Consider the following 14,863-nt stretch of genomic DNA (forward strand, 5'->3'; position numbering starts at 1 on the left):
AAGTTGCGTACAACCCTCTTTCAATATTTTTTTCTAAAGTAAGGCATGAGAAACTACTTTAGAAATCTTGAGTTGAAAATTTCTCAAAAACAACATATATAGGTGTAAAATATCATAAACTCCACTTTATGAGATTCTACTGGTAGGTGATTGATTAAAAAATGAATTGATAATTTGATTTTAACCATTATGCCAAATCCTTTTGGACACCAAGTACAAGTAACCATTAATAAGATTAGCCTTACAAATCATATATCAAGTTGTTCCAATAATCAATTGAAATTCAGTCTCTACACTAGAATGATTTGGACATCATTATGATACCTACAAATTATGTTCTAGTATACATCGAGAGACTTTTGGAACAATCTTGTAAAAGGGGAATTCATATTTGTCAAAAAAAAATGATGGCAGAAAGAATTGTAGACAAACCTAGTCCTCATCGTAGCCCCCTTCTTCTCCAGCATAACCCCAGTCATCCTGTGGGGCTTGATCAGCTTCAGCAGCAATGGGCACTTCAATGTCCATATCTTCTGGAGGAGCCTCACGTTTGTCTTGCACAATCTCCACTTTCATTAATTTGAGATTCTCCTGACTGAAGAATTCAGCATAGGGCTTGGAGACCTAAAAGGGAGGCCAAATAAACAAATAAATGTTAATTGAATCACAGAAATCAAGGATGTAGCTGAGGTATAAAAAGGAACCTTGTGAAACTTGAAACTTTACAAACTGCACACAATGTTGGAGGAGTTCAGCAAAGGGAAAGAAAACTTAAAATGTGTAACATTAAAGCAAACACTGTTTTGGAGTGTAATAAAGGAAGCTAAAAATTGGACAGCACAAGAATAAGGTCATTTTTCTTGTGCTGTCCAGTTTTCCAACACAAGGTGTTCTTTATTTACCTCATCCCTCAAGATGGAAAACACATAATTATGCCTTCAGTTTTTACCTTATGGAGCGCATTTCTCTTCTCCGCGCTCTCAACTAAATTTTGCCAACGTGCGTCTCTTCTTAACGTGGATGCAGAACCAACTACCTAAAATCAAAATGAAGAACATTGTTTACAGAACATTAACTGTCTTACAAAAAGTAGGATTGAGCACTAGAAAATTATCATTTTCGTTTGCTAAATGAATACCAGGACAGAAGACCGAGCTCTGGTTATGCCAACATTCATTCGCCGATAATCAGCAACAAAACCAATGCCTTTATCTTTGCTTGCTCGAACACATGAAAATATTGCAACGTCCTTTTCACGTCCCTGTAACAAAGTGAAATTATTCACTCTACCAAATACAGAGAAGAAGGTAAATTTAACTATTAATCTAGTATGATGGCCTTCACAGAACCAAAAGCCTGAATCTCATTTAGCACAATTCAGAGCTAAATGATACAGGAAATCTGTCAGAAAAAATCAAAGGATTACCTGGAAACCATCAACAGTGTTGATATCAACTACCTTGTCAGACTCCACTCCAAAGGTTTCTCGGAACTTTTGACGCAAGAGTTTGACTTGATGCCTATATGGTGATATAATAGCTAACCGGGAACTTGATTTAAGCTCTGGATATCTGGAGACCAGTTTGTGATACATTGCAAGCACAAATTCAGCCTCATCAACATTTTGCCAAGAACCACTTCCAGATGGCTGGGACTCCTTCCCGTCGTGAATGTCAAAAAAGCAAAAAGGTCCAAAGCAACGGTATTCATGCCAAGAACGCTTTGTCTGCTCTTCAACATCAGGCCCATCTTCAAGAGCCTCCTTGTAAAATTCTCTGGAAGGGAAGTTCCTTATCTGTAATTTGATACAACTAAATTAATTTATCCCCAAAACAGAGAACATTTTGAACTTCCTGTCACGGGCCTAAACTCAACATTGCATTTGACGTTACAATTATATTTTCTTTTCTTTGTTGTCTGTTCCAAATTGTGCGAAGACTCTGCATCTTATTCCATTTATCTGTGGATTTCTCAAGGCTCACTTTCTGTCATTTTCAAATCTTATAATCTCAAGATAAAAAGCAATAAGGGTGCATGATTCATAGGTTAAACATTTGATCTTCTTTGAGTTATCAGTAAATGCATTTCTCATGCTTTAGGATCTGATGCAAGCACAATGCAACAGTAAGCAAAATCAGCATCCTTGATGAATGTAATTCTATTAGAGACCAAGTCTCTAAAACTATTTTCTAGTCAAATGGGCATAGGTCAATGACAACAGTATTATTTGGCGGTTAGTAATTGGAATAAAGGCCTAACAGTTTCTAGAGCTTTTGGAAACATGTCTGGACATTGAATAAATGGGATTAATGTCTCAGCAGTTGCATAAAGTGTGCCAGTTCATAATGCCATAGAAGAGAATACTCGCAAACCTCTGGATGCATGCGATATTGAGTCTTCAGCATCTGTACTGGATATCCCGCCCTCTGAAGTCTCTCAAATAAGCTGGTGCAGTATCTGTCAATCCCACACCCAAGGAGGAAAGACGAATTAGAGAAACAGGAATTAGGATTTCCAAGAACTTATCTGGTAACTTGGAACAGTTGGATTTTTTCTCGAAAAATGAAAACAAAGTTATCTCCATTTTCATTTCTAAACACACTTTTGATGTCATATTTGTCATACAGAGAGTCTAGACCTAAAAATCATAAGAAGTTCTATAGGAAAATCATATTTATTTTTTTGAAGAAAGTTTGGAATGATTAAAAGAAAAGACCGTTAGAAATAGGAAACCAAGCAGGAAACGAATGGTAGACTGGAGCAGAGTTAGTGAGGGTGAAATATGGAACAGAGGGGATTGGCAGGTCAAAGGATGGGAATCCCTGGTGGATAGATAAGCCTGGAGAGTCAAAGAAGCTGAATGAATTTTTTATGGTCCATTAAAACATCTCTTCTTTAGACAAGATGGCAGCAGAAAGTTACAAGAGCCTGTGTACTTGTTTCTCAAAAGTGTTAAAGAGGCAAAATACTTCTGTTTCATGATCTTTTATTTACAGCAACTAGATGCAGTCACGCAGTTGCTTTACCCAAATTTTCCAGCAACAGGTGAGATCACAGTTGCTGGTAGTTGAACTGGATCACCGACCTGTAAAATATGGGAAAGATAAAAAAAAGTTTAAAATGTTTCCTGATAAGATACAGTTTCATATTAAAGGAGAAAAGGAATAGTGCTGCTTTCAAAATTCTCTTCAGCATAAAGCACATCTGAAAACACAGATCACTATCATTGTATCAGAAGTGCTCATATGTAGCAAGGGAACTTTGGCACGCAAACAGTTTTATTTTTTGATAAACAAAAATAGTTACTAATGTGTAATAGAACTTAATAGTTTTGAATACACATCTTCTGTAATGTCTAGGGCAACAGTTGAAATATTTCATCTTCTATAGACTAACCATTTATTGTTGCTTTTTTGTAGTTTTACTCACCCAACAAGTGAACATGTTCAAATACTATTGAAATATTTTCAGTAGTGTGGAGATAAGGTTCACTCATTAAATAAATGAAGGGGATAAAATGCAGGAAATATGAGTTCTTAGCTATCATGACACTGAAAGTAGACAACATGTTGGGGAATCCCACAAACGAGAAGTCGATAAAAGGTGTCGATAAAAAGGTGGTCAGACTTATATCATTCATGTCAAAACCATGGAGTTAATTTTTATTCCAGAAGACAAGAACAGTCCACCATGGGAAGTATGCCCAAATCTCCCAAACTCAAGGAATACTATAAAATTAGTAAAAAATATTGAGGAAACAGCATGCATATTTGTATCAACATACATACCAGGAATACTTGTTTGCATCCATTGGACAACGGGAGAAGTGTCGATGGTTCCACCTGTTTAATAATGATGTTAAGCATTGCTCTACACAAATCGGCCAGCCATTATGAGAAAAATCCAGAAGCTCAATAAATTTGGTCAGCAAATCCAGTTAGTTCACATACAACAGTACAAGGCAAGCTCAACAAATAGTATTACTAGAAGATATTTCATAACTTATATGTATAGTCAGGAACATGATTATCAAGGAGTTTGAGCAGTAGTTTGACTTACATATTAGTATGTTAAGGGATATTAGTATTTCTCTTGTTGTTTCTTGTACTTCGATTATCATAGTATTTTGTTGTAGTTACTGCTCCTTTTTTCAGACTGCTTTGGCATGCTCTCTATAATATTTTGTCATGACTTCTCTACTTTATCATTTCTTTTTTCGATCAGCTTTGAATTGCTTAACCTTGAACCGAGGGTCTATCAGAAACAAAGGAGGTAGGGGTAAGGACTATGCATACACTCTACCTCCCCATCCCCAGACGCCATTCACGGGAATACACTAGCTATGTTGGTGGTGATGGTGGTGGTATATTAGTTGAATTATTTGTATATGGTCTTTTACATTATTGACAAAAAATCACACCAACAATAAAAGATAGAATTACCGAATTTGAAATTTTGGAACTTCTCAGACCCCACTAGTGGGATTACACTGGTATGTTGTTGAAATTTTAAAACATATTAGTCGTATATGAATTAGCAATATTACAGGTCTGTTTCTGTTCGGGTACGGTCCAGAAAGGGAATTTCGTAATGGTCATTGTGTTCTCTATTCGACGGGAATTTTGTAATGGTCATTGTGTTCTCTATTCGACGGGAATTTTGTAATGGTCATTGTGTTCTCTATTCGACGGGAATTTTGTAATGGTCATTGTGTTCTCTATTCGACGGGAATTTTGTAATGGTCATTGTGTTCTCTATTCGACGGGAATTTTGTAATGGTCATTGTGTTCTCTATTCGACGGGAATTTTGTAATGGTCATTGTGTTCTCTATTCGACGGGAATTTTGTAATGGTCATTGTGTTCTCTATTCGACGGGAATTTTGTAATGGTCATTGTGTTCTCTATTCGACGGGAATTTTGTAATGGTCATTGTGTTCTCTATTCGACGGGAATTTTGTAATGGTCATTGTGTTCTCTATTCGACGGGAATTTTGTAATGGTCATTGTGTTCTCTATTCGACGGGAATTTTGTAATGGTCATTGTGTTCTCTATTTGACTGGAACTCTTCCTTAGTGAGAAAAGAGGTGTAGCACCTCCCTACTTTTCACAAACCTGTCATTTTACTGACTGCAGTAACTCCCTGTAAAAGTGCCTTCGATATGGCCAAAGCAAGTAACAATGGTTGGTTTTAACCACATTTTCCCCCTAAAGTAGAACCGTAAATCTCTATTTTTTTTCCTTAGCAAGTGCAATATTTCCACTACATAAGGTTTGGACCACTTGAGCAAGTTCCATTTAAATTATCTTAGATTCCTAAGGCAAGAACTGTTAATGCCTTCTCCATAAGATAAGGACCAGGATACCAAATTCCTCATTTAACATGAACTGCACTTTTGTCATTCCAGACCATTTAAGCATATTTGTATGAAGTTAGGTATGACTCAATGGACTCATCCATAAGATTAGGACCAAATGCATACACTGCAGGATTATTTTTCAATAATTTGCAATTTGGTACTTGTATTTTGCTTGTGAACTATGACACTTCTAATGGGTTTTATTTTGTTTAGGGGAAAGGGTCTAATATACCTCTGAACTATTCAAAATGGGTCAGTTTTACCCTCCGTTGTGTTTTTGGCTCAAAAATGTCCTCTTACTAGCCAAATAGCTCAAATAATATCCTTTTTTCTTACTGTTGCTCCAAAACAAGAAAAATGGTCCAATTTAACTCAAGTCTTCACAATTAAGAGCACTTGTCCAGAACTTAAAATGGAGGGAAAAATGTCTTATTTCGCATAGTTCTAGGATAAAAATTAGACCCTTTTTCTTGTTTTGGAGCAACCGTTAGAAAGAAGGGTATTTTTGATCTATTTTGCTAGCTGGAGGGCGTTTCTAAGCCAAAAACGTAACAGAGGGTAAAACTAACCCATTTTGAATAGTTCTGGGGTATATTTGTCCCCAACCCAGAGCTGCTGAAGTCAGTTTCATCATCTCCATTAAGTTTTACTAAAAGAGAGTATATTTCAGGACTAAAATTTTCTCCAGGAGGGAGTGGGCTTCAAAGATAATACGGGTGTGGGAAACAAACTTAAAATGCAAAAAGGTAAAGTAAACGAATATTTCAAAGCATTACTTGCTAAGTGTACCCAATGAAGAGGAACAACAAATGACAATGACAGGTAGCAAAAACAATAAGGACCGAGTTGTTCAGCTGATATTACCATATACTGGCATGTAATAGTCATTAGATTTTCTTTTTATAATGATAACCATTAGATTCTATCCAAGGTTATAGAGGACACAGTATCTTACAGCTTGAGCAGCTTCATCTATTATAACAACGTCAAAACCACGATTCAATTTAGTGAAAACAGGGGAAGCGCTGAAGCTAAGAGTGGAGAACACCTGCACATCATAATAGGTTAGTCATTGACTGGCTTTAGGTAGTTATAAAAAGAAGGTCCAACTGACATTGTGTGGACTTTTGTTAGCTACAGAAAGAGGTCCAACTGGCATACAATTACAGCCTCATCCAGAATAGAAGCACGAATGCTGTCTTTATCTTTCACAGGCCCTCCTTGCTTCTGCCTATCACCAATTTGTGAGTCCATGCCGGACAGCCTTTGTTCCACCTACATACACATAAACCTACCAGGTGACCACCTGCAATTGGCACTGGAATCTCTAGAATAATGAGAGACAAGTGCAAGGTACAGACTAGGTAATCCATGGAGACTGCCTGCACTGAATGATGAGCTTTAAGACCAATTCGTACTATTTTAGGACTGTATGCACGGTCATTTTCATCCCGGATACCTGAAATTGATAATCCTTTTTATAAGGACCTGAAAGTGATAGTCATAAATGCAATTTTGCAGCAGAAGACATTCCGAGCACAAGGTTGTTTGTGATTTCCTTTCATAAGACGATAAAATGTGGGCATCGAGCTTTACTGGTGATTACATAAGCTAAAGAAACAAATACATATATAAGTAGAATTCTTATTTTCCAGGGGGTGATAAATACATGCAGAAGTAAAATCTATTGAGAAGAGGCAGAGCATCTCATTTCTTTCCTTTAGTTCATATCATATCTCTCAATTAAAAAAATCATGTATCTTTTCGAAGTCACCTTTAAAATTGGAATAAAAACCATCATAGGTATAGAATTCCTTTTTGTGAGTCTTCCAATCCTGCAAGATCATAGGCTATGCTTGTTAGACGATAAGTGTACTACAGAGGGTTTTGTTTGTGTTGCTGATTTCTTCCAAACCCTTTTGATGATTCTCTAATGCTCAAGCGTTTGCTTCGGCGGGCTGCAATTTCATCACTTTGTTGCAACTCTGAGCCTTAGAAAAGCTGTAGATTCTCTTTCAGGTTTTCCCACATTTAAGCCTATTACCTTAAAGAGCAATCTTATTCTACGTTATATTCTGATGGCCTAGAAACAACCTCCATGACCTCAAACTACAGTATATTGCTACTACAGGAATGATCTGCTCAGCACTTCGTTCAAAACTTCTGTCTAAAAGCCTATGCTTCCTCTGCCAATATTTGCATGCTGGTTGGACTACAGTTCTAGTACCCATCACACATCATAATTTATGAAAAGGAACCAAGACATAAATTTGACATCTAATTATTTACCTGAGAAGGCTATGGTGACATCGCCAGCACAGGATAGAAAGTCGCTATATTTTTTTCCGTGTTATAATTCAAGAGAAGATGAACAAAAAGTAAATTTGACTTCTATTCTTCACTTTGAATAACATTGCATTTGGGTGATACAGCTCAGGGTAAAGAGTTCTTACAGGTTTACTGATGACTGCATTCCCTTGGGTAACCGATAATGTAAGGGTGGTGAGGCTGGGCACCGGACCGGAATGGGACCACCGGACCGGAACGAACCGGTACCGGACCGGAACGGGACGGTTTGACCGGTACCGGGATGAACCAGACCGGAACTACCGGGATGGAGGCTCAGTTCCGTCCCGTCCCACTATATACCGGGACAGACCGGAATGGACCGGAACGGAACGGGATGGGATAAACGGGACGGCACATATAGCTATTTCAAAAAATAATTATTTTTTTTGAGTTATTTTGAATTACGATAATACGAATGTTTTTTTTATTTTTCTAAGTTATATTAGTTTATAGTATTTAAGTTTTAAAATTTATAATAATTTTACTTAAGTTTATTTTAAAGATATTTTTTTAAATTTTTACGTATATAAGTTTGTAAGTTAAGTTTAATAAAGTTTTTTTTTTAGTTTTTGAGCTTATGTAGTTATGTTATAAGTTTTAAAGATTTGAATCTTTTGAAGTTTATAAGTTATTAAGTTATACTTATAACTTGTAAGTTAAATAACTTAAGTTTGTAATTTTAAAAAAATTAAATAAACAAAAAAGAAATGCTAATAAAAGTAAATAATGACAAAAATATTATTTTTTATTTTAATTAAAAATGATTTACCGGGACCGGACCGGTACCGGACCGGACCGGAACGGAACCGGAATGAACCGGTACCGGTATACCGGTACCAAATCATGGTACCGTTCCGTTCCGTGTACCGGTTCAATGTATCCCATCCCGTCCCGAATACTACCGGACCGGAATGGTACCGGTACAACCCGTTCCGGTGCCCAGCCTTGGGCGGTTAAGCAAATTTAAGTATACCAACATTTCTCATAGCACTCATCGACTTAGTTATCACATTGTTGTGCGTTATATCTATTTCATTCACAAGTGGAACAGATACGAAAAGCTTCAAAGTGACTGATATAAGATCAGTAAAAAGATCTTCAGGATATTTTCAGAATAATGGAAATTTCACGTTGTAAAAGCACAAAAGGAGCAGAAAAGTGTCCTATAATTTTGTAAATTCAACAATCATGTAATAATATTCATCATAGCAACACCACTACAACTTGTGTGAGAAGAAATCTGTACATAAAAAAGAGCATACCAGTGTTTAGAATGCGCAATACAATCTCGTCGAGAGCAGAATTTGACGGAGCACAAACTAGAACACGAACACGATACTTTCGACTGGAATTGACTACTTCTGGTTTCTAGAAAAACAGTTTAGTGTAAGAGGGCACAAATTTAAATTTCTCATATCATTACGATGGACAACATCAAACATACCAAGTCATTGCCAGATGTAGGGAAAAATCCATCGTCCCCGTCTATTGGCATTTCTTGGTCTAGAGGATTAATCCCACCTAACCATGGGGATGCTTGTCCCCAGTGTTTGTATCTGCAAAGTTCAAACAGTTTACCCTATGAGATACTCAAAAGGAACAAGGTCTTAAAGAGATCTGGAAAAGGAATCCTTTACACAATTCTGAACTTTGAATTTATACAGATTATGCATGTATCTCGAAGAAGCATTGGTAAAATAGGGGAGACAAGTTGTCAACAGCCAACAAATACACCTATAAACTGTATAGATCACTCAGCCAATAAATTTTTTTGAGGATATCACTCAGCCAATAAAATCCAAAAGAATACACCATCTTCCGCCCAGGTTCTCCATCCATCCAGAAAGAAAGGAGATGTTGGATCTTCACAATAATCAGTTAACAAGTGTATATATATTTAGCTTCATCTCCACAGTCAAAGGATCTTGCTTCTAGATATGGTGGCACAACTTGGAAAACAAAATGATCCACACAATGGTTTCTACCCTGTCATTTTAATATGCTTTGAGGATTACACAGTTAATGAAGATTTTATCACCCGATTTTCCACTTAATCCTTTCATCATGTAGAGCTTAAAAGACTGCATATACACATATGTATGGCTGGTAAATATACGTAGATACATCAAGACATATTCTTTTTTAGATAAGTACATCAATCAACCCGTATTTATAAATATCAACAGGAGTTCACGTATGTTCTGTAGACATACTTGTCTGACATGGATAATTCTGGTCCACGTTTTACACTGCTCAACTTCACCCTGCACAAATTCAGTAGATAAAAGAGAATGTATTATCCTTTCCATTAGGAAAAAACTTTGTATTATATACAGATAAACAGAATAAAGGTGAGCCATTAATGTTTTCCGTTGAAGGCAATATGCCATAGCAACAACCAGACTTCTTTTTCTAATATAAAAACATCTCAGTAACTAAGAAAAAATTAAGCGGCATACCTGTTGGAGTGTACTCTAGCAGGAGTTGCATGCAAAATGGCACTGAGAATCCCAAGTATGGTTTGTGTTTTTCCAGTCCCTGGTGGACCCTAGAGTAATGAACTTTGTTAAATACTTAACTCTATTAAAGTTCCAACTTTCCGTATAAGAAGCATCAATGAGACTAGATTAACTTGAATATCAACCACTGCCTTTTTAAATTTTATACACTAATCTCTTTTTGTGGTAATTTTGATACATTAAAGTATTTTTCATGGAATAAATAAAAATAAACAATTGAGCACTGAGCAGCTCCACTCGTCATGGCTTTTCGAGATACATACGTACATAAATCACAAAATAGAACACTTGAAAGAGCATTAAGAAAAGGACTATTTTGTTTCTACAACCTAGAAATTAAATGGATAAGTCAAACCTGTATTAACACAAAAGTTTGCCGGGAAAGCCCTGCCTGCAAAGAGAAATGTTGAATAAGAAAAATGTATGCTAAATTTTACATGACTGAGAACTACTAATAGGTCATTAAGGGGGACAGAAGCACTGAGTTGGTATAGACAGCATATATACATTTATATATGTGTTATGTGTGTGCGCGCGCGCGCTTATGTAAAATTTAATATATTAGAAAGGTGCTTACTGCATATAATAATAAAGTTGTTTTAGAAACTCACATTAATAGCGTCAAGCTGAGACTTGTTGTGATTGTTTTCAAGAAATTCCTTCAAGGGTCTAGATATTTTCCAGGCATGATCTTCTGTAGAACGATTGCTATCAGCTGCTGATAGTATCAAATCCTTGAATGGGAGGGAGCTCACTGACCGCAGAGCAACATATTCACGGGCTATAGTTGATAAACTGCATATCTGCAAATTGAAGCACGCATGTAAAAAAGGAAAATCACTTCACAATACGATACGATACTTTATTTTCTTCTTTAAAAGCAGTACCAATTTTAAGTTTTTAACTATATAGGAACTGGTACTTTTTGTTTACTTGGTAATATTAAATCTGAAGCAGACGAATAAATTAGCATGTCTCAACAAAGTTCGCTGCAAATCATCTGAATCTGCTGTACTTGCTTTAAACATGCGGTGAACTGATTCATCTTCACCATGACTAACTTACCAAGATTGCACTAACATAAATAAACATTGAGCATATCTACTGCAACTTAACACAGTTTTCGTACATAAAGAACCAAAATCAGGCATAGCATTATTTCCATCAGTATCCTTTTGAATTTGGTTTAGCTCAATTTGTAAGTTTGATCTACACAGACACAGCATCTCGTTTTTCAGAGTGGAGCTTCATCCAGAAAGTATAATAAACTCAGCCCAAGTGTTACATATTAACCACATGTAAGAAAAGACGTAAGGTAGAATCACAAAGAAATTTGACAAGAATTTAGAAGTTATTTCGGGGTACCTTAAGAACATGCAAAAGCTTTGCATTTTCGGTAACAAGAGGACGCATACTCAAAAGCCTAGAGCAAGCTTCGATTTCCTGTGTATTCAATTGTTTGACCTCTCCACTAAGGTGCATCCGAAGTCTTATTTTGTCTGGTCGACGATCCTCAACCAACGCAAACGCATATGCAGTTGGGAGTCTCTTACCATCTCCAAACTGCAAATATTTTACCACAAGCACCGAAATATTGAAGAAAAAATTTTAATTTCGGACAATCAAGAGACCTCAGAAAGAAAACAACGATGTACGGTGATCACATTATAATGCTTGTATTCAAAATTAAGTAGGATGGCATGGGGACACAAATTTTTCAACACACATTTTGGACTCATTAAAAGTAAACAACTGAAAAGCATAAAGAAAGTTCACAGCAATAGGGTACCTCCTTATTTGAAAGTAACAACAGATCATTCTGTTGTATTGATTCAGAATCACTGCAGGAAATCATCGGAAAGTGAAATCCGTCAATCTCACTGCACCCTACAGTTACTGCCTTCATCCAAAGTGTCTCTACAATTCCCAAGAACAAATATGCTAAGTACGTGAATACAAAGTCAACCAAATAAAATGATAAAATGGATCTTGAAGATACACCAATATAAGCTTCTAGTTATGTATATGAAATTGCAATCAAGGTGATAAATTGTGAAAATATTAATCATTATCAAGTTTTAAAGACAAGAATAATCATAATAGTATTAGTTGTTCTTGAATCCATAATAGTGGTAATGAAAATCCAATAACTCATGCATAAGTCCATGTCAACAAGTGGACAGAGTCATCCTTTCTTTCATCTACTAACACCTCTATAAGGTTGCCCAACAATGAACGCAACAAGAAAAACTACTACTGTGCTTCAATCCGAAGTTAGTTCAAAATCTTCAAATTTTTCAAGAGATAGTTCTTGTCATTCTTGAATTGGTTCGAGATTATGGCGTTGTTGTTTTCTTAGTATGGTTCTTTTCATAAAAATCCACACCCATCAACTTCGTCTTAATTGTTCATATCCTAACCCAAACTAAACTCAAAAACACAAAAAAAAAGATATATACTCTTCAGTATAAGGGAAAAAGGAAGGAAAAAGAAACTAAGGGTGGGAAAAAATTAAAGGGGAACGGAAAAAACGAAAAATCTTGGGGCAAGAACCACGTAAATGTGTTTTTCTTTTTGTTTTGATAAAATCCTAAATACATTAACAATGTGGCGTTAGATAACAAAAACAAAGAAGAAGTACCTTCTTCATCAATCTTGACTTGGTTTGAGATTACGGCGTAGTTGTTTCTTAGTATGTTTTTTTATCATAAAAATCCACATACACATCAACTTCGTCTTAATTGTAGATATCCTAACCCAAACTCAACTCGAAAACACAACAAAAAGAAATATAGTTCTTCACTGAATAAGGGGAAAAAGAAAACTAAGGGGTGGGAAAAAATTAAAGGGGAACGGAAAAACGAAAAATCTTGGGGCAAGAATCACTTAAATGTGTTTTTCTTTTTCTTTTTGGTAAAATCCTAAACACATTAACAATATGGGGTTAGATAACCAAGAACAAGAACAAAGAAGAAGTACCTTCTTCATCATCATCTTTTTTCCCTTGTATTATTTGAGCTTTAACTTCTTCAAATAAAAGAGGTTCGAATGTTGCAAGATAATCTTGAACATCTTTATACGAATTCTTGGCCTTTTTCAGAACAAGAGCGTTGTCATCATCCCCTTTACCCTTCTTCCGCTAAACAAATTGAAATACATAGATATTAAAACCCACATTGAAATACAAAACATGAAATTGCAAAAAAAGATAGTGAAATTACATCGGATTCTTTGAGGAGACCAAGGTAGTCCCAACTGAGAACAATTTTGTAAAAGCGTAAACTTAACGCTTCTTCGTCTAAGTTGTTCTTGTCGATCGCCATTTGAGAAGAAGGACCCTTCTTGTGGGTTTTAGGGAAAACAGAACAGCAGAGAGCATTACAGGGTTTTAGAGGAAGAAAGGGGTAATTATATAGTTTCCCATTTTCGGGTTTTCCTTTTCTTTTGTGATATTTTTAATTAATTGAAATATTTTGGACAAATAATATTTTCTTTTTGTGTCCCTAAAAAAGGATTGACAAATTTACATACAAGTTTTATATATGTATAAATATAAATAAAAAATATATTTATCTTTTAAATTTTACTTATGATTAATATGTTCTTCCAATAATTTATCAAAAGAAAGTTTAATAAGCTCATTCGATTGGCTGGTAACGGGAGTTGATCATTGTATAAAATTTAATATCAATATTGTGGATTTATTTTTTTGTGACATAAAAAATTATTCAATATTATTAAAGTCCACAATCAGAGTCAGTTGAGTGAACACATGTTATTGAAAAAAAGTATTCTTATATAGTATATTGTATGGGTGTTGCTTTGATTTTCCTAATAAATGTGGAAAAAAAAAATTAAAAATTGCACGATTTTATACCATGTATAAATATAAACTAATAATCTTCGAAACAAATATTTTTAAAACGAAAAAAAAAATCAATTCAATCCTTCTATTGTTAATCATAACATTATAATCTATGCACTATTAATCAAAAAAAAAAAAAAAAACATGACAATCATATACTAATATTGATTTCTACATTACACAATATATGCATAAAATAAACTAAATTACCCCTAATTATATGTTGGTGGAATATGTACATTTCATTCACTAACGAAAGTTACAACAACATATTGAGTATAGTTTTACAAAATAAGGTCTGGAAAAAAAAATAGAGTGTAAAGATAGAACGATGGTTTCCAATACCCTCGGCTCAAGATAAAAGTTACCTTAAAACAACAACAACAACAACATGCCCAGTGAGATCCCACTAGGTGGGGTCTGGGGAGGGTAAATTGTACACAGACCTTGCCACTACCTCGTGGAGGTAGAGAGGCTGTTTCCGGGAGACCCTCAGCTCAAGAATAACAAATCTAAGTGACAGGAGAGATATATATAAAACATAACAGCCAATACAAACGATAGCGTATAATCAACAAATGAGACAGTAACAACAAGAAAGTAATGCGATGCGTGAAACGCAGTAAACAACATAAGGCTAGGTCTACTCCAAATGCTAACAACCCATACCCTTGCAAGGGAAGACAACACGCTAGCCCTACTAACCTACAACCTTAATACGAGACCTCCACTCCTTCCTATCTAGAGTCATGTCCTCGGTAAAGTGAAGCA

At 35.5% G+C, this 14,863-nt stretch overlaps 1 protein-coding gene across 1 annotated transcript; it reads right to left on the reverse strand.

Moving 5' to 3' along the window:
• Positions 1 to 214: 214 nt before the first annotated feature.
• On the reverse strand, positions 215 to 13,615 carry LOC102596909 (probable helicase MAGATAMA 3). Its single transcript, XM_006351768.2, has 20 exons — positions 13,449 to 13,615; positions 13,207 to 13,366; positions 12,017 to 12,144; positions 11,593 to 11,790; positions 10,839 to 11,030; positions 10,583 to 10,618; positions 10,168 to 10,256; positions 9,922 to 9,972; positions 9,153 to 9,264; positions 8,971 to 9,076; positions 6,721 to 6,818; positions 6,521 to 6,634; positions 6,315 to 6,407; positions 3,789 to 3,842; positions 3,027 to 3,085; positions 2,373 to 2,457; positions 1,427 to 1,795; positions 1,139 to 1,261; positions 950 to 1,036; positions 215 to 624 (listed from the first exon to the last, which is right to left on the reverse strand). Exons 1-20 carry the CDS (start codon positions 13,548 to 13,550, stop codon positions 433 to 435), a joined length of 2,448 nt encoding a protein of 815 aa, XP_006351830.1. The 5' UTR covers positions 13,551 to 13,615; the 3' UTR covers positions 215 to 432.
• Positions 13,616 to 14,863: the final 1,248 nt, after the last annotated feature.

The sequence above is a fragment of the Solanum tuberosum genome, unplaced genomic scaffold (assembly GCF_000226075.1).
Source record: "Solanum tuberosum cultivar DM 1-3 516 R44 unplaced genomic scaffold, SolTub_3.0 scf00136, whole genome shotgun sequence".
NCBI classification, from domain to species: Eukaryota; Viridiplantae; Streptophyta; class Magnoliopsida; order Solanales; family Solanaceae; genus Solanum; species Solanum tuberosum.

Bases quoted from the DNA above. Each gene is read 5' to 3' on its own strand.
- LOC102596909 (XM_006351768.2), bottom strand. From the start codon at position 13,550: ATGGCGATCGACAAGAACAACTTAGACGAAGAAGCGTTAAGTTTACGC. The intron at 9,077-9,152 runs GTATGTTTGATG...CTGTTTTTCTAG, and splicing joins CTACATCTGGCAATGACTTG to AAACCAGAAGTAGTCAATTC. The intron at 6,635-6,720 runs GTCTGTACCTTG...ATGTGTATGTAG, and splicing joins CAGTCTCCATGGATTACCTA to GTGGAACAAAGGCTGTCCGG.